The sequence below is a fragment of the Amblyomma maculatum genome, chromosome 11, assembly GCF_055883805.1.
Source record: "Amblyomma maculatum isolate TAMU_Amacu chromosome 11, ASM5588380v1, whole genome shotgun sequence".
NCBI classification, from domain to species: domain Eukaryota; kingdom Metazoa; phylum Arthropoda; class Arachnida; order Ixodida; family Ixodidae; genus Amblyomma; species Amblyomma maculatum.
Window position 1 is genome coordinate 61,188,034 of NC_139354.1, and position 19,619 is coordinate 61,207,652.

At 45.4% G+C, this 19,619-nt stretch overlaps 1 protein-coding gene across 1 annotated transcript; it reads left to right on the forward strand.

The window, feature by feature from the left end:
• The first annotated feature begins 50 nt into the window (after positions 1-50).
• LOC146173920 (NADH dehydrogenase [ubiquinone] 1 beta subcomplex subunit 2, mitochondrial-like) lies at positions 51-19,608 on the forward strand. The gene is made up of 3 exons (XM_084584699.1): positions 51-230; positions 6,368-6,503; positions 19,439-19,608. Exons 1-3 carry the CDS (start codon positions 61-63, stop codon positions 19,505-19,507), a joined length of 375 nt encoding a protein of 124 aa, XP_084440825.1. The 5' UTR covers positions 51-60; the 3' UTR covers positions 19,508-19,608.
• The last annotated feature ends 11 nt before the right edge of the window (positions 19,609-19,619 follow it).

A 19,619-nucleotide genomic window follows, 5' to 3' on the forward strand; every position in this document is an offset into this window, starting at 1 on the left:
TTTTTTTCAGTGCAACAAGGGTAGAAGCAGTACAACTGTATAAGCGTACAAGCCTGTGAAATGCTCAGAGGACCGCGGCGGCTGCATATTGTGCTGCTGCAGTGCCTGGTGCAAGGTCAAGTTTTAATTTTTGGCAAAATGATCGGAGCCCTGGTTAGAACGGCGGTCAGAACCCGCTCTGGCATCGTCCCTGTCACTCGTACTAGCGTAAGACACAGCGGTCATGGCGAGTAAGTCTATTCCTCCATCATAGCCGGCGAAAGTAGCTGCTCGCTCGGGCAGCTTGTTACCTCTCTTCAGAAACTGTCTCGTAGGGTGCAGCAGCGCGGCTTCGCTTTTTGTTGGACATTTGATCACGTCACTGTGAGGACCCCCCAAAAAAACTTTTAAACTTTTCAGTTACGTGTGTGTATATGCAGTAGGTACCATTCTCTCTCCTAATCTTGCCGTATGTTAAGTTGTGAAACTAACAATTTTAAATCACTGTTAACTAATCAACGGTGCCTAATTAAGACATACAGTTAAATCAGTGCAATTATGTTCGACATAAGCTATCCAACGATATAACACTTAAGGCTATTATGTCCAACATGATTGCTTCCGTGTTAGACTAGGTGTTCGTTCATCGAGTTGATGAGACCGTGTGTGTGACAAATGCCAATATGTGAACACTGCACAAATAAATTCGTTCTAAATTAGCAAAAAGCATAATAGAAAAATATAATGCAGTTCGTCCCCGTGGCCGCTCTATTCACTTCAGTTCAATGAACAAGCATTCATTATCGCACTGTGGCTGGCAAACTTATTTGCCTATCAAATGCTCCATTCATGTTTTCATATAAGTGCGTGTAGAGTGTTCATTGTACCAAAACACATTCTTCACTTTCACCCAAACTGCCACAGCCTAGTGATTAGTAACCTTGTAAGCGTTCACTATATCTGGTCATGTCAACTGAATGAACTTTTACACTTGTTTACCCATTTAAACGAGGTTTGAAAGTGACGTGGCGTCGCTATTTTTTGACGCCTACCAGGGATCGGCCATAGTAACACACCACATGCAAATTTAGGGAAAGTTTGATATATGCACAGCTCTCTAATTCATCCAGCGCAAATGCATGCAAACAACTTTGACTCGAGCGAACTGTGAAATGTTTGTGATTGTTTTGTGCCATCAGCATGACTATACTCACTGCAAAGCAAAAGGCCTGTCCCATACTTCTCCAATTATCCCGATCCTGTGCCAGCGGCATCGACATAACCGCAGCAGACTTCTTAATCTCACCCGACTACGTAACTCTCTGCCGATTCCTAAGCAACCATCGGCTATCCTCCTTTTGCATTACATGTCCTGCACATGTCCATTTCTTCTCATTTTTGACTGGAATGACTGTAACTTGCGTTTGGTCCCTGACGTGCTCTGCACTCTTCCTTTGTCTTAACGTTGCACTTACTATTTTCCATTCCATGGCTCTATGTTTCCCTCAGTTTGAGCTGAACTCTTTTCGTTAGCCTTCTTCTTTCTGCCCCATAGAGAAGTACCGATAAGATACAGCTGTTCTATACCTTCCCCTTGAGAAGTACAGTCGTGAGCAGCCTTGTCTAGAGCGCGCCGACGGGGCTCAGCGGAGCAAGTCAGCGACATCTAACATTAGGCTCTGGTTTTGAGCTATGCGTCTCGTGCGCATGCGCGGCAAATCTAAAGGATGCCTGCTCACCACTTCCTCATCCAGCCCCTGCCTTACGAGTACCTTCCTTGCCACTAGGGTCGCATAGCCTGCATTTGTGATAGGGTGCTTCGACGCGCCCACTCTCTGCATCGAGGCACCTTGATTTGTGAGGTTGTGACGGTCGCCAGAGCGTCGCGATGACGCCGTGTTTTTCGAGTGCAACGAGACGGCCAGGCAAGCAAGCGCAACTGATAGCGGATGAATGCGCATTCCTGCATACGCACCGCTCATCTCCCCTGTACTTTATCGTGGAGGAATTCAAGTTGCTATATCTGTAAAGATGCCAAATGCTGTGTCCCTTATAGCTTATACCCCGGCCCAAAAACACTCCATCAAACGAGACGCCTGCAACGCATGGTGCGTGGTAGTAACCTTACACGGACAGGACGAAAACAGACACCAAACAGTCAAATAGGCCCAATTCTTGCTCTATTTGCTATGGTGTTTGAAGCGCGCGATAATCCGCTATCACTTGCAGTTGCTTTTGAACCGAGCGATCACCCGATATTACATTGCACTTGCCTAGCCGCTTCGTAATTTCAACGAAACGTGTTGATTTTCAGGCCGCTGTTACATATAATTAAGCGCGTACCTGGCGGCATGAAGCGCAATCACTGAATGGAAATGAGGCCGGGAACCCACGGCCAGGCACTGCTTTATTTTGGCCGCGCATGCGCGTGGGACGCATAACTCAAACCCAGAGCGTAACATTAGATGGCGCTGACTTGCTCTGCGGAGCACTGTCGGCACGCTCTAGACAAGGCTGCTCACGACTGTACTTATAACTGTGTGTACTTTCCAAATGCACTCCATCACAATCTTATTCTCCTAGCAAGGCTGTTTCTTGGGGCTAGTTGGTGGAATTTGGTCATTTTTGGTGAAGACTGAAGGCCTAAAAGGACAGGGACATGAAAGAGACACAGGACAAAGTGCTGATTGCAACTGAATTTTATTTGGAGCACGGAAGGACGCATACAGAAGAGAGCGCTCCAGAGAGGAATAAGAAGAGATGCTCATGCCATGACCATCGGGGAATACGATTTCCTAGTCCGACAAACTCACTGACGAAGTCCCAACGCACACAATTGCATTTTTGCGAATCAAACGTGCCTCGATTATTTCACGAATGCAACGATTCCTGCTCCTTGCTTCAACAGTGCACTCCCCGAGCAATGGCTAGCAGATTCTACTAGGGCAGTAATAGCATTGTTCAGACAAGTTGCCCTTCCCTGGTTGTGCCACATTGTGCTTGTGTACTACCAGTCTTTCATTTAAACATCTGCCAGTTTTCTCTATGTATACTCGGCCACAGCGCAAAGGAATACGGTATACTACCCTTTGTGTGCACTCCATAAATTTACTTTCATGACCCTTAGTGCGTCCATTTGGGTGGCTTTGAGCCGGGTTCGTGATCCTTTGCAATTATGACATTTTGTCTGGGGCAGAGATTTCTAGTTTCATTTTCATGGTGCGGGCCTGCTGCTTAAGTACGTGTATTCCCTTACCATTTCTGGTGCTGCCTCGCTACCTATCGCAGGACTACTGTTCTCTTCTGAGGCTGTTGAGCATCAGTGTAGTTTTCTATGTGCTAATTTTTATGCCTAGTATTCTGCTTTACCAGTGTAGGACATTAATAATCTTTTTCAGTTTTTCCCTTGAGTCAACACTGGTGGCTACTGAGGTGTTTTCCACTCATCTGTTTCCCTAACACTTTGCAGTTCTAGCCTTTGGATACGTCTTCTAAGCAAGCAGGGAATAGAACTGGAGTGATAGTGTCTCCTTGTCTGACACCCTTCCTTATGGAGATTTTATTACTTCTTTATTGAGGACTAGGGTTGCTGCGTAGCTGCTATAATATCTTGCAGTGAATTCACACATGGTTTGTTTACACTGTGATTCTGTAGCGCCTGCATCGTTGCTGAGGTAACAGAGTCAAACACTTTCTCCTGCTCTATGAAAGCTATTTATAGGAGTTGTTTATATTGCGAGCAGTTTTCCGTCACCTGGGTGGTAGTGCAGATATGATCCATTGGGGAGTAGCCTTAACGGACTATAGACATCAAACTTTGGTGCCATTTTTCTTCTTGTTAATGATGTGTAAGCCATTCTTGTATATCAATTCACACTCAGTTTTTGCCTACAACCGCTAAATAATTTATAATTGAATTTTCATTTCTCATCAGTTTCGGTTTCGACAGTCGTGAGATGGCTGTGACGTCACAATCAAGTCTTGACGCGTGGCTTAAAAACAGCGATATAATCGCTGCTTCTTCACTTGTAGTGATTGCTGGTCTTGAGGTAGGCTGTCTTTATCATTGCAGGGAATTGAAAACGACAGAAAAATAATCTTCCTGTACCTTATGTCAGCTACCAAACCCTGCAAACTGACCAGCCGGTTTTACTTCCATAGCTGTTATTTGAAGTTGTTTTATATTTTTGCCACTCTGCCATGACTTATCTGAATTTGTTGCTCTTTTCTTTTTTCACCTTGCTTTACCTGCTGTTTATATTTTGTGTTTTTATCTTATCTTGTTATTTTCTATATATATATATATATATATTTTTTTTTTTCTATACTTCTTTATTAATTTTATATTTATGATCATGTATCATGTATGACTGCTGAACAACCTTGTACCCCCCCCCCCTTATGTAATGTCCCAAACGGGACCTTTAAGGGTAAATAAATGATGATGATGACACGGGAATGATTATATTGCTGTATTTTCACCTCTCATGTGACGCAGACTTGACTCTGACGTCACAGCCTTCGCTTGGCTGTTGAAACCGAAACTGGTAAAAAAAGAAATTTGATTATAAATTATTCAGTTGCCGTAGGCGAATATGACGTGGTGATCTGTGTGCAGTAATGTACTAGACATCATTACAAGAGATAAAACATGAACCCAAAAATTAGGTGTCTATAGTCCTTTAAGGAAACTTTCCTAGTCCATTGGGTGAAGAAAGTCCAAGGTTGTTGTGGTTCTATTAGCGAGTGCCTTATTAAATAAATACCTAGGAGGTAATGGGTAGCGGCAAGAAAAATGATAATAAAAATCAAAACCATAAGCAAGTAGTTACCTTATTTTGTTCTCTTGGGGAAAAAAGCTGCAAGAAAGCGTCTTGAGAACGAATACAGGTATGCATCAAAATGGTGCGAAAAGAAAATTGAGGAGTGAACGGACCTAAGAAACCATAATTGTCATAGGGGAGTTTTTAGCAACACCAAACTGGGGCGCTAGTTAACGAGTGCTTATCGGATTCTACATAAATTACAGGGATTGATTTTTTATGTGTGTTAGGAGTAAAGAAGTGTTCAGGAACCTTTTGCTTTCTATGCTTTATGTACTCCTTTTCACTACAAAGCTGGCAAGCCGCAGGACAGCTTGTGGTGCCTAAAACGTGTCTTGGATGTGTCGTGCTCGGAAGGTGAACGTGACAAGTTCTGCTGCATCTGTATTTACTTGTGCTAATTTTGTGCCTACATTCGTGTGTGTTTTTATCCATACTTGCATATGGTTTTCAAGAAGTTGTGTTGCTCAGTTTGCTTTACCACAAATCTCTCGTAGCTCTTCATGTAGCCAATGTGAGCCAAGGAGCAACTTTCTCTGCAAATGGAGCTTTTGTAGTCTACAGAAAGCTGGGAAATAAGATGCTGCTGTATCGCCGCCAAAGGCCACTTTCACAAACTGCAATGATGTCCAGTGTTGTTGTGCGTACAGATTTCCGAGCACCAGCCGGCAAACATATAGCTCACATTCCTCTTGGCGCTGTTGTGGGTGTCACAGGCTTAAAATGTCTGGTGGTAAAAATTTAGTTTTTAACTGTTTCATGAGCAATAAATTATTTCCGTCATTTCTTGCTGCTTTAGTGGATATAGTCACAGCAAACCTTTGATAAATTTGTCTTATATAGTATTCGCTAAAAGGTCATTTGAGCCAGTGACCAGTTTGTTGCCTGATGCAGTAAGCCCTTTGCCACCGAGGAGAACTGCGTGTAATTATTGTTCTGCATAAACCTGTGTTTCACTTGTGAAAAGTCGTTTATGTGGCAGGGCATTCTTTAGCAAAAGGCATGTCACTTCCCATGAAATTTAAAGCTGACGATGAAGTAATATTTTTTTCTCACCTCGATTTAAACTCGTGGCATTGGTGGCAACACTAACACTTTTATAGGCTCCATTATTTCTTGCTGCTGTAGTGGATGGAAGTGTAGTGTAGCCTTGGAGAAGGACGTACGAAAGATAGGCAGTGGCACCACCATTCAGTTAGCTGGCGACGCGGCCTACGGAGGCAACAGCTGTACCTTTCAATAGATACTCACTTACACAAGCCAAGATTCTAGGCACTTGGACGACACCTTCATCAGGAAGGAAAGCAATGAAGGCGCTCCTTAAGTTTTTAAAGGACTCTGGGGCTGAGTTCAGGACTTTCAGTGTACGCTCTGTACCCCTTTTTACTATAAATCTCTGGACATGTGACAGACTCCTTTCCTTGACACTCTTTCTTTCCCTTTTCTCCCTTTGTTCCTCTCTCCATGTGTAGGGTAGCCTACTGGGCGTCGCATAGTTAACCTCCCTGCCTTTCTATGCTATTTCTGTCTCTCTCTTTTCAACTCCCTTTCCTTCTCTCTTGCAGGGGAGAATGGATGTATCGCCGTGGCATTACCGAGGCGGAGGTGGACCCGCGAGACAAGAGGTTGGGGGAGGTCATCATGACCGTTGCATGGTGGTGGTTTTTCTACCATCTCTTCACGGATTACGAGCACCTAACGGTATGTGTGTTGGGCCAGCTGTCTCTCAGTGCCCGGGCCGGGTGGGACCACAGGCACTGTATAACAAGCATGGAACAACTAGCGTTATGAAAGAAAGGACACATTATGTTTGGTCGTGTTAGGAAGTTCAAGACATGAAATTGACCTGCTGACTGAAGGTCTTCTTCAGGATGTGTGCGAATGCATTGCTTGTCGTCATAGCATCTGCTTTCTGGGGCGACGGGAAAAAATAAGCAGGGAAGATAGTGAACCCTATACACAATGCCCTATATCCTCAAGCATACTGGAGGCATAGAAGCATTGCATTGCTGGATGCTAGCATAATGAAATAAAGGAGCTGTTATACAGATGTTTTAGGTGTTAAAAAACAATATTGCCCTGCACCCCGCTGCGGTGGTGCAGTGGTTAGGACGCTCAAATACTGTGCTTGAAGGGTACGAGATCGAGTCAAAAAGCAAGACACCCGTGTTCTGTGTGATGTCAGTGCAAGCTAAAAGACCCCAGGCGGTCAAAATTTCTGGAGCCCTCGACTACGGCATCTCTCACAACCTGAGTCGCTTTGGGACGTTAAGCCCCATAAACCAAACCATCAATATTGCCCCGCTTGGATTGAAGTTCTTGTCGTGATGTCAACTAGAGCTTGTGTGGTTGTCACTCGACAGGCTTCTGTGACAGCAAGACTGACCTTGATGTCACTGTGGGCTCTAGTGTTTGGCTGAGTTAGATTCAGGCCGCATAGCAGTGCAAGAAAAGCCGTCATGGCTACATAAGCAAAATATTAAGGAAGCTGTGCCGAGTATGGATTTCGATCACCCAGAGGTGTGAACAGATTCGCTTCATTGTCAGTTGCATGAGCACTATGCAGTGCCACAACCAATCATCCCACCTGTTTTACTGTCACTCTGTTGCGCTACGCTTTGCACATTATTGTCTTATTAACTTCTATCCATGCACAGTGGATGCAAACACACTGCTATTACATTGTTCTTTCAGGATATGTTAAGTGACACCCAAATTTTGTAGTGCACTACCACTAAGGGATAAAGTAGCAAGTTGTTTATAGCAGGCGTCCTCAACAGCTATCAGCATCAATGTGTGTCGAGAACACCCCTCCCCGCCATTACAATCAGGCCATGTTGCTCGTGCATGACCTCCATCCTGGGTTTTCTCTCTTAGTTATTTTGTGAGGATTTTTTGTTTCCTGGGGTTTTTGCAGTCAGCTTTATGTCCACTTCTCACTCATGCTCAGGCTTCTACATCAAGATGAAGATGTCAATCGAGGGCATTCCCATGGGAGCTCACGGAACTATCGCCAGCAGCCTGCAGAACACCGTTTGAGAACCCCTGGTTTATAGGAAAAGGAGGCGAAGTATATGTCACACTTTCTCCGCAGACATCAGGACTGTGCATTAAGGGAAGGGAGGAAGGTGGGAGCGAAAGAAGAAAAGTGCCATGGTGGAGGACTTTGTAATCTTTTCAGCCACCAGGGGACCATTAATGTACACTCCAGTTGTACAGCACATGGATGGCTCTCCATTTAGCCTCCGTCCCATTAAAATTACCCTGCACCGATTTTGCTAATGTTTACTTGAAGCCTGACCTTCAAACTCAAGCCTCAAATCGAAAGTGAAATGAAACATGACATGCCAGCGCTTATATGTTGCGTTTGACCAGCTTAGCTAAATTTGCTGCAATTTAACTTCAATGCCATATTTATCAATGTGCATTAATTGTGTGCATATAATTGAAAGGAAAATGGTCGTAGTGGCAACAGTTAAACGCAGAAGGGTATGAGCATGAGTTACAGTTGAATCCCGCTATAACGAAATTCACGGTGCACGAAAAAAAATTCGTTCTCGCGGAACTTCGTTATCGCAAAAATTTGACGTGAAACGCAGAAAGAATTGCCCAAGCAGCAGCAAAGGCGTTTAATGCCAAAAATCTGTAAGCTTGGTTTGCTTACGCTTCACGGCGAGCAACGCCGTCACGCGATTTTCGCACTCGGTCAGCAAACCCATTGCAACATCGTCGTCTCGGACAGCAACGAAATTCCTGATGACATCAAAAGCGTCCACCTGTACGGCGGTTGCCGCAGCCGGCGCTTCCTGTACGTCGTCGTCTTCTTCATCGGAAGAGTCCTTATCATTCCGGGCAGCTTTTATGATCTGCTCATCACTCACAACTTCGTGAACAACAACACAAGCGTCAGCGCCGATGTATTCGTCGAGCTCGAGATTAGGCGGCACGGTTCCTATTTCTCCCAGCGTTTTCCAGGCGGCCGCGATCCCCGGAGCCGGTGACGCCTCTTCGTCGTCGTCTGTAACGCCTGGTGTTAGGCCAGCAGAGTGTACGGGTCGACCTTCGGCAAATCCGGCGTGCCTGAAACAGTTCACAATTACTGAGCGCCCCAGTGTGCTCCAGGCAGCAGACATAATCTGCAGTGCCACGTACAAGTCCACCTTCGTGTCTCGGCCGGTTTCAGTGTTAAAAAGCAGCCGCTGAATTAACCTCCCGCGGTAAGCGCGCTTCAGGCTAAGAATCACGCCCTGATCGAGAGGCTGTAAGACAGACGTGCAATTGGGAGGGAAAAACCTCAGCTCCGTGTTAGTGAGCTTGACTTCGTCGGAGTGATGCGCTGAACAATTGTCCAAAAGCAAGCAAACTTTACGGCCCTGCCGCTTCATGTCGCGGTCGAATGCCATCATCCACTCGGTGAAAATAGCGCGGGTCATCCATGACTTGTTGTTCGCCTTGTACTGCACAGGTAGGCTACGAGTTCCCTTAAAACAGCGCGGCTTAGCACTTTTGCCTATGACTAACGGCGGACGCTTGTCCGAGCCATCCATGTTTGTGCAAAGCAGCACTGTGATGCGTTTTTTGCTGTGTTTGCCGCCGTGACAGCGCTGCCCCTTGAAGTCGAGCGTCCTAGCCGGCAACATCTCGTAGAATAGCCCGGTCTCGTCGGCGTTGTAAATGTCTGCAGGCGCGAAGTTGCTTAAAATTCCGGCCATGTTACTCGCCTTCCAGCAGCTGCTCCGTCCACGTCTGCTGACATTGACTCGCCGCACAACACTTTTCCAACGATGTTATGGCGGGCCTTGAAACGGTTTAGACAGCCAATGCTGGCTTTAAAATCATCAATGCCAAGTAGGCATGCATAGTTCAAGGCTTTCTGCTGGACGATGCTTCCGGACAGGGGGACGTTGCTGGCTCGTGCTTCCACAAACCACGCATGCACTGCTTTGTCCAACTCTTCATGGAGGGGCCGCGTCACCTTTTTGTGCTTCGAGGATGTGTCTGAAGCAAGTGCCATTCTCACGCTGTCCTTATTGCCTAGAATCGTTGACAGCGAACTTGCAGGAATTCCGAAGTCTTCAGCAATTGCCGCTTTCTTCCTTCCGCTTTCTGCTTGGGCGATTATTTGAGCTTTTTGCTCAAGGGAAAGAGTTTTGCGTTTTTTCACTTGCGTTGCCATCGTGTCCTGCGGATGAAAACTCGTCGTTGTCGAAGAGAAAGGCAGCGAGTGAACAACGCGACCACGACACAAAGCCAAAATGGCGGAACTGCAATCACGTGATTTCATTATAGTGCTCTAGAAGATTGGGCAGTGTGTCGACCACGCCGCGATATGCATGGGAGCGGGGGGCCGCTTTTGCGATGACGGAGGCGCCGCAGCGCAGAGGGCGCCACTAGCAACTGGTGTGTCAGCCGTCCGGGCGCCCGCGTATGCGCACTGTGCGATACCGCGCGGACTGTACGTTTTTGTTCGCTTGTGCGTCGTCTCGAGCTGTTCGCGATAAGATTTTATAAATATGCCGGTTAATGGGGCTCAGTACTGTTAGCAATCACCTAATTTATTTTCCCTTTTGGCCGTCAGCAACACCTCGCGGAAGCAACATATATGACAAAACAGCTCGAGAGGGCGTACAAATTCAGACTCGCACACCACGCTTCACTCGCCGCACAGCTTGCTTTAGCATTCCTGAAGCACCTAATTGACGTCCAGAAATGCGCTCGTTTTGAAAAGAGGGCAGTGTGGAGACAGGATGTATGAAGAAGTCAAACATGCAACATGTGCGTTCGAGCGCTGACTAAAGCTGGCCACAGTAACCCCATTATCAAAACAGTCAAAAATTGTATATTCCGTTGTTTAACGCGCAGACTATGCCGACTACAGTAAGTCACCTGAAGCCACAAGAAAAGTCGGCATTCAGTTCGAATGAATTAAATATGGACTACCCCGCATAGAGGTAGAGACATGAAAAACGAACGACACTACACCAGGTAAACGGCTACTAAATAACTAAACACAGTGGGTCAGGAAAAGTGGAAGAAGTGGGAAGTAAAGGATGCACAGAAAAAAAGAAAAGAAACGTGTCGCCTACAAGGGAGGGAGAAAGGAGGCACGCAGCGCCGTGAAAAGAGCGACCGCGAATATGAACAAAGGTTTGGAATTGTGCGGCGCGGCAAACGCACGACGGAGAAGAAAGCAGGCAGTTAAAGACGAATAAAAATGGAGAAATATGACAGGCAATAAAAAAAAAATGGGGGAAACAATCGAGCTTAAGAACCAAATGGAGGCCTGGGAATTAAGAAGAAAGCAGTGCGCAAAAAGGCTGCAATCAAACACGTAGATATAAGCGTCGAAATTCAAGTCAACAACTTTGTAAAACTGTACAATAATATAAAAACAAACCATTTTATTTTCTTTCCATAAGTTGGAACATTGTTGTAACGGGTAGCTTTAAGTACCCAGAGATGCGCTCTATACTTAAGACATTTAATCTCAGTGCATTATAGTTTGACCATGACTCAATTGTTCCAGAAAATGTTTTCCTTCTAGGTAGTTTTTATTCTGCGTGCTCAAGCAACCGGTAATATGTAAGTCGCTGACCCCAGAAGATCGTCTAGTCCTGTTTTGGTGCACATATAAAATAATAAAAAAAAAAAAAGAATAGCTCTGAAAAAAAAAAAAAAAAAACGATGGAAAATAGAGGACGCACAGGCTATACTGTACGCCTAATTCGCTTCCGCTACATAATCCTTCAGCGAAAGAGAGGGTGTGAGCCCGGCACGGTTTTTCGTCACGAACAAAAACTGCGCCATAAGCTCCAAGCAATAGTCGCAATTTACCCAAAAATTTGGCTCGGGTGTACGATCCTTTTGGACGCCTTTGCACTTCAGATTTTGCAACCTTCATTTAAAATGTGAAGGTTCAAAAATTTTACCTACTTAGAGCACCAGAAAGCTCACACTTGAAGTAATGAAATTTCATGTGTTTTTGCAGCTTCGCTCTTTGCGAAGTAAGCGAACCACGACAAGAGTTCTCAAAGGGAATAACTTAATTCCCTTGGAAGCATTCCACGTGTAATATCAACCTTGCTAACAATTACAGCCTCGTTAGTTCTGCAAAGAGTACCCGCGGCAAGTAGCCCGATTATAGTCCGGCAAGCAGTAGTTGGCGAGCGTAACCAGTCGATTACTCACATTTCCCATACCACCCTTTCGAAGAATAAGCACGCATTAGTGCCCGCATCTGAATTCGGCCTTATATTAATCGCATGTGCATTTGGTACCCGTCACCGTTTTAAAATTAATTAATTAAATTGGTTCACAGGAAGGGAAAGGCGCAGTAACTGTCACACTTGCTCTGTGGACACCCGAACCGCGCCGTAAGGGAAGGGAGGAGGGTGGGAATGAAAGTGGAAAGAGAGAAAGAGGAGACGTAGTGGAGGGCTACGGAGTAATTTCGACCACCTGGGGATCTTTAACGTGCGCTGACATCGCACAGCACACGACGCCTCTTCGTTTCGCCTCCATCGAAACGCAGCCGCCGCGGTCGGGTTCGAACCCGGGAACTCCGGCACAGTAGTCGGGCGTCTTACCACTGCACCACCCCGGCGGGGCTCACCGTTTTCGCGTTTTTCGTTTTCTTGCGGTGCGCGCCAAGAACTGCATCATATCTGCCAATACGATGCGCAATTATAAGTGTTTCTAAAAAAGTGTTACAAAAAAAATGAAGTGTTTTTTTTTTGTTTGTATTTTTTTTTTTTTGCTCTGTACCATTTGATGGCAGTAAAGCGTCCGCTCTCAAGTGCCCACTATGAACGTATTCCCTCGAATACGTATGTGACAGGTTTAATTTTCCATATTTTATCTGAAGTATTGCCCTAGCTGTACTTGACATTTTTTAAATCTAAACAGCTGGTTCACCCTTTGGTCAGCGGCACGTAAACAAATGTCCGCGATATATGTATTTGTTAATTGCGAACAGACAATAAATGCTTGAGTCGCGTATATTTTCCTTTTTTTCTTTTTGCCGCTAAATACCGCAGTGCTTTATATTAGAACGGTAATAAATAAATGTGTTTTTCTCGCACACTGTATTTTTAATTTCTATAAGCGGTGATCATAGGCACAAAAAGAACACCTACTAAAGAGATATATTACAAATTACTGACGATTTAAGATAAACGTTGTTATGTATTAATAAGCACAAGCTGCAAAATGTGAGCAGGTGTTCGTAAATAAGGTTCGTAAAAAATAAGCTGTTCCTAAGAGACCTTACGAAGCACAAGCTTTGATTCGCATGTATACTGTTTTTCTCCGCGTGTTAATAGCGCTCCTCGGCAGTAGCCTTTATTAACTTACTAGAAAAACGAATACAAAACACCACGCTTCGTTGAAAACATTAAGTACAAGCTCATCTGGACGATTTATGGCTGTCCGCAGGAAGCAATGTTGAAATAGTTTGAAATAGCGATTCAAACATTGCGCGCAGCTCCTTAGGACTGCCCAAGCGAGCACGGCGTCTCCAGATTAACGTAATGGAATGGCAGGGATGAGTTTAAGCACTTGTAATAAGTAGCCCCTTTATTAAATATAGCACCATTTGCGTAGCGTGTCAAAATAGCTCCAAAGAGAACCGCACCCCTCCTCTCTACCCCCGCTATCCCCGCGGCCGCTACGCGCCGAGCGGCAAACGTGGCACCCCTGTTGCACGTCGCGCCCTCTGGCGGTATTCGGTTCCTGTCATCGCAAAAGCGGCCCGCTCTCCGGCGCCGGTCGTCACACTGCCCAATATTCCAGAGCACTATAATTTCATGCTTAATGTGGCTTTGGATTTGACTTGGACTTCTCGCCAATAAAACTAGTTTCGGTTTCGATTTTGAACGCGAAAATTTCGTTGAAGCGGAAACGCTCTGCAAAAATGGTTCGTTGTGCAGAGAAATTTAGGCCATTAATTCTTATAGGATACTCGCGGGGAATAAAAAATTATTCGTTGTCGCGGAAATTTCGTTGTGGCGGTATTCGTTGTGGCGGGATTCAACTGTACTGACATTCTAGTGTAAATCTAGAAGAAATGATCATGTGAAGTAAAAGTGACATATGGTATCTTAGAATTTTGGACTGTGGACAGATGACATTAGGAGTTTTTGTGGTGATCAATTGGCTGCAGCTGACACACAGCAGTGCTAATGGGTGTGTAGAGAGAGAGAGAGAGAGGGAGGCCTTTGTCTTGTAGTGAATGTAAGTGGAACTTCGTTGGTACGCTCCCACTTCATACTATTTCCCGTTTCACATGCTTAAAATCACAGGGAGTAAACATCCCCCATAGTGATGCTGTCTTTCTCCCAGTTAATATGTTTCCGCATACAGTCGAACCCGGATATATCGAACTCGAAGGGGATCGTGAAATAGTTCAATATACAGAAATCGGCTTGTGAAGGCACTTACGAAGCGAAAAAAACGATACTGCATGTGTCACGTAATCAGCGCACTCCCATAACGAACTCACCCTCCACTTTTGCACCCGAGAATTTGAAAGAAAAAAAGCATTAAGGCCAGCTCGCTCACATGCAAGCGATTGAGCGATCTCGGCGATGAGTGGCAGCGACAGAGCGAGAATTTCCAACTTGTTGGAACTGCGTCCTTGTCGCCGCTCGAGCCACCGCGGCAGCTCAAAACAAGGTTTCTTTGTCGCCGTGGCAGAAATCGCGAGCGTTTTTGCTTGCATGTCGATGACACGCACCACTCCGTTACGGTCGTCTCATCCGCAGCTCATTTCTTGGCGGCGTGCCAAGATGCTGCGCAGCGATAACGTCATGGCGTGTATCTTTTGTTAGCTCCTGCAATGGCGGGCAGCGAACTTGGCAGAGTGCCCATGATGGCTTGATTGCACAAGCCTGGTTCGATGTATCACACCGCGCTTGGGGCGGGCGTAGTCCACTGCCACAAAATCATTGGAAAGCGTGATAGCTGCAAATGTTGTTTGAAGCGAACAATGCTAAAAGCCAGTGTCATGATCGCAGCTGACCGCATGCTTTTATTGATTCATACATGCAAGGATAAACGACTCTAGCAAAAAAAAAAAAAGAGAGAGATCTGCCGCTTCTTAACGTCCGCAGGAGCCATAGCCACGTCAGTTGCCGCGCGCAGAGGGTTCGCAGCACACGCTAAAGAAAGCATTGTCTGACGTTCTGTCTGAAGACAGGCTGAGCTGGCTTGGCGCATGCATAGCACGCGCTACTGCGAACGAAGGCCGGGAGAGAGATAGCTCGGCAAAAGAATGGGCACACCCTTGCGCTTTGCTCTGTCGCGTTTTTCCCCTCTCGTTCCCACCACTTCTCTCTGGTTCATTCGAGCATATGGCTTGCAAAGGTCACGTGCTGGCGCGTGGGAAACGATAACCACAGATGCACGCGTCTTTGGGGAATGGGCGCGGCGCTGCCCTAGACCAGCCGTCGCTGAACTGTCCCCTCTCATTCCTTCCTCGCGCGGCTTGAAAACGTCACACAGCAAACGGCCGAGGGTGATGCGATCGTCTTTGGGGAAGGCACACTTTCCAGTGCGTGGTACGGAGTTCGATATATCGAACGACCAGTGAAATTGAGTTCGATATACGACGCGGCTTTCCTATACTTTTACATGGGATTTTCAAAGGGATATTCCGTGAGTTCGATATAACCAAAATTCGATATATCCGGGTTCGACTGTAACACGATTTCCCAGTTGCATCATTCAAAATTTCAACGAATTGTGGTCGTTTAATGCATTTTGCGATCAACCAGACACGTGCTAACGAGCACTCTCGACATGAAAAACCGATCAGCGGCGCTCACCTGCCACAGTTGCTTTCCTGCACCTGCAGTGCCAAGGTGCAAAGGGGTGAAGCATCAAAGAAAGCCAACATATGAGACGCCCATTCCCGCGGAAACATTACTTCACGAGAAGAAACGCATTGGCTTAGGGGCATAGGGGTTAACTATTTGGTGAATACAACTGTTTGCTTGTATACGAGCGGGCTGGTCTGGGGAACGCAGCATTAGCAATTCACCGCGAGATCGACCTAGAGGTGGCGCCACCATCGCTCTAAGTGTGGATCGGCAGTCGGCGGCGTTTGCAGAAACGCACGCGGCGTATGTCTGCTTCTGAGTTTACGGCAGGTTTGTTGGCGATGAAAACGTGCTTTATGCAATGCATTAGCGATTTACTGTTTAGAATGTTCCAATATTGCAGAAAAAATCCGTGGATTTCGCCAATGCAGCAAAAATAAATAAAATGCGCAGATTTTAGGAAAACAAGGCGTGCAACCACCCGTCTTTTAGATTTGCTGGCATCGCTTTGCACGCTTTTTGCATTGTACAGCGCTCATAGTCCTGATACTTGGGCCTGAACATGACATATCTTATCGTCTTTTCAACAGCATGCGCGTGTCTTATACAAGTGAGACAGGCAAATTTAGTGTAAAGCCCACGGAGATACAAGGTTCAAACTCTGACCTGCAGTACTTTGGGATGAATCAAAGCAGCCTGGTTCACTACATGGTACTTGACTCGATGATTAAGTAGGTGAAATGTAGCACTGACAGCGTACTGCCTGGCGGGTTGCCATAGACTGAGTGGACATTAACTCTGGCTAGACAACCAGGCACAAGTATTCCCCAAAAATGAGATTACGCCGACACTGTACAGGAAACCCCTCGCCGCACATGAAGCTGACTGCTCGCGTGTAGAGCGATGAGTGGTAGTGAGTTTGCCGAGCTCACAACAAGGCGGATGCTCCTTGCGGCAGATAATCTGGTGTTGCACTGTGAAATGACTCTGAATATTTCCTGAAACCGAGGGAAGTATAAGGAATTTCTGAAGTGTGTGATGTTTATAAATGTTAAATTACTAGTGTAATTATTTTTCAGTGATAATGAATTTCACCATGTGACAGAACTTTTACACATTGGACAAAATTTAGGACTATCAGCGATTAATTTTCAATAACATTAAAGTGCAAGCTACTAATCAGTAGCTGCGAAGAAATCTTAAAAACCGCGCCTGGTCGCTGTCATGTTCTGGCAAAGAATTTTGAAGGCTGAAGATTTTTTTATCATTGTAATTATTGTTGAGCAGTGACTTGGGACGGTTCTGACGTTTACTTCCTAAACAGGTGCCGAATATAAAACTATCCTGAAAGAAATGGAGTTCATCTTATCATGTGGCTATAAATATGTATTATTCTCGCACTAAACACCGATGGTTAAGCCCGTATGAAGCTATTTTACTCGCCTTGTAAAAAACAACCAGTTTGCTTGAAAGACAGCTAATGGGCTGCCAGTGTACATTGATCTATGCGTATTATGCAATATTTAGTGTAACAGGTGCTGCGAAGATTTGTTTCTCAAATGCTCGAGCATTTCTCTAAAGCGAAATGGGCTCATTACCACTGTTACGGATGCGCAGAACCCTTCAATGGAAAAAAGAGAAATGAAATGCATATATGGGTTTAACATGCCATGTGACATCAGCTATAGGACGGATATGTAGGGGCGGCCATCGGGAGGCCTTGGTGTCGTTTACCACATGGGATTGTTTAACGTGCAGTCAAATTCCATAGCCGAGAGGGCCTTTCAAAACGGCCGGGATCGAACCCCCCCCCCCCGTTCTCGAAATCAGTAGTCGAGCGCCCTACCACTGAGGCACCGCGACGGAGGTTTAACAGCAAAAATAAATAAATAAATAAATAATAATAAAAAAGTACTCAGACAACTCTGTCGTGGATACAGAAGGCACAGAGTGGCTTCTTCAAACTGGATTTTGCTATGCAGCAGTCTGCGGTCGCATGTTTCAGTAGTTGCGGTATTCCAAACAGAAACGAGAATGTACGATTTTTCTGCGTTTGCATTAAGTTGTATTAACGGCAGCAACCTGTTTTGCTTTGAAACGGCGCCTAACGACAGCAGTGTTTCGTTTGAGACATCGCTCATCAAGGAATCTCAATACTCGATAAGGGCAAGTTTTATTATTTTTTTTTTTAATGGAGCGTGGGGTAATAGCCTGTACATATTTCCTTTGCAAGAGGCAGATATGTGAGCAAAAGCGCAAAGGAACCGCGAAACAAACAAAAAGCATTCGCATACATGCTGCACGCGCACACGTAAATCCCTGCGGGCTGGTATGTGACACGAACATGCATCCACACTGGTAGGGTTCGCCCCTATGACGCTAGGTGGCGACTTTGCTCGATCTCAAGGCCAATAATGCGGCAACTGTAAGCCATCGCAATGGCTTCTCTGCATGACACTGGTGTAAGGGGGCAAAGCATCCGGAAACAACCAAGGAAATGATCCCGGCGCTTCATTGCCTTCTATGAACCGGATTTGTTACTAAAATTCTTCCATACTTAGGACAACGCAAATATGGAATGAATTCTGTGAAAGCTGGAAAAGGATCTGTGCATACTGGATGTCTATAAGTGCTAACCTACACTTTCATGCAGCAAAAGTCGGAATTCTAAATGCCTTTGTACCTCATTTAGCAGTTGAAATTTGCATATCGGGCAGTTCAGGTCATATGTTTTCCCAGATACTTTTTTTTTTTCAGCATATTTTTTTAAAAAACACGCATCATTGAGGTTTTACTGCAATTCAGAAGCTAATGATGATGGTGTGTATGCATGTGTACAGTGTGCGTGAACGTACAGTTGCGCTCAGTACAGCTTGGCGCGCTCTGCGGGTTGCGTCTGCCCAGTGTGTGCTTTATAGCGAATGAATGCACCATGCTGCACCATAGAACCAGGCAAGCAGACATGCTGCTGGGCAGCTGTGTACACAATGTTACAGCAACGCCAGACTCATTGTTTGGTGATGCAAGCTTGATGTTGAGTGTGACAGTACATCTATATATATATATATATACATATATACGTAGAGGAATGTGGTAGAGACCAGCAGTTTATTAAATAGACGTATCTTGTGCTACATGGAATATTTTTTCCATCACACTTTTGGTGGCCTCATTGTTACAAGTGACAAAAGGAAGAATTGGATAAGCAGGGAAAAAAAAAAGAAGTCGATTTCTACACAGAGCAAAGGTGTTTTTGACCCGTTCGGAGTGGAGTCGAGTGAAGCACTTATGTCTTTGCACACGCATGGAATTTCGCAGCTGTGCAGTTTTTTTTTTTTCTCTCTCTCTCTCTCTCTACTTCAATCGTTGTTCCTGAGAGTTCCAAATGTAGCTGCGTTGGATGGTACGTGTGTGGTTTGTCAGAATGCAAGAAGAGCAGTGGTGCTCGTGCAGGAGGTACCCTGTTGCCAAGTACATACTCCTGTACACTCCATAGTCTTCTTAAACACATGCAGTAGGAACTGATTTGATGATGATCAGTTAGGCTTAACCTACTCGGAATAAAGAGCTCCAGTGCTGTTTATTCTTGTAAAACTGAATGAAATATGCCAGTATAGAGGTCTGCTCAGTTTGTCCTCTCTACACACCGTTTTTTCTGGAACCTGGGCAACCGTCACTTGTCTCCGAGTTTGTTCTTTTTGCACTAGATAAACATGATAACCTTTAGATTGCATTCAGCCATACGAACTACCTGAACAAACAGTCCGACTGAAGGGTTTAGCTACGTTTTATGTATTCTAATTCTCCTTGTCTTTGCAGGGCCACTTCCTTCGACCTTCCGCAAGCTCGTTCACCGACGAAGAGCTCGGCATTCCTAAAGATGAATAGACTCCCCTGCTTCACTCGGATTCCCTTCTAAAATTGGCCTGGGGCTGCTGATCATGTAGGACAGAATTAAAGAGAATCGTTTTGTTGTTTCACACTGTCAATAGTTCCTGTT

Excerpts from the sequence above, each read along its gene's own strand:
- LOC146173920 (XM_084584699.1), top strand. The coding sequence starts at position 61 with ATGCTCAGAGGACCGCGGCGGCTGCATATTGTGCTGCTGCAGTGCCTG. Across the intron at positions 231-6,367 it reads AGACACAGCGGTCATGGCGA|GGGAGAATGGATGTATCGCC; the intron begins GTAAGTCTATTC and ends TCTCTCTTGCAG. Across the intron at positions 6,504-19,438 it reads CGGATTACGAGCACCTAACG|GGCCACTTCCTTCGACCTTC; the intron begins GTATGTGTGTTG and ends TTGTCTTTGCAG.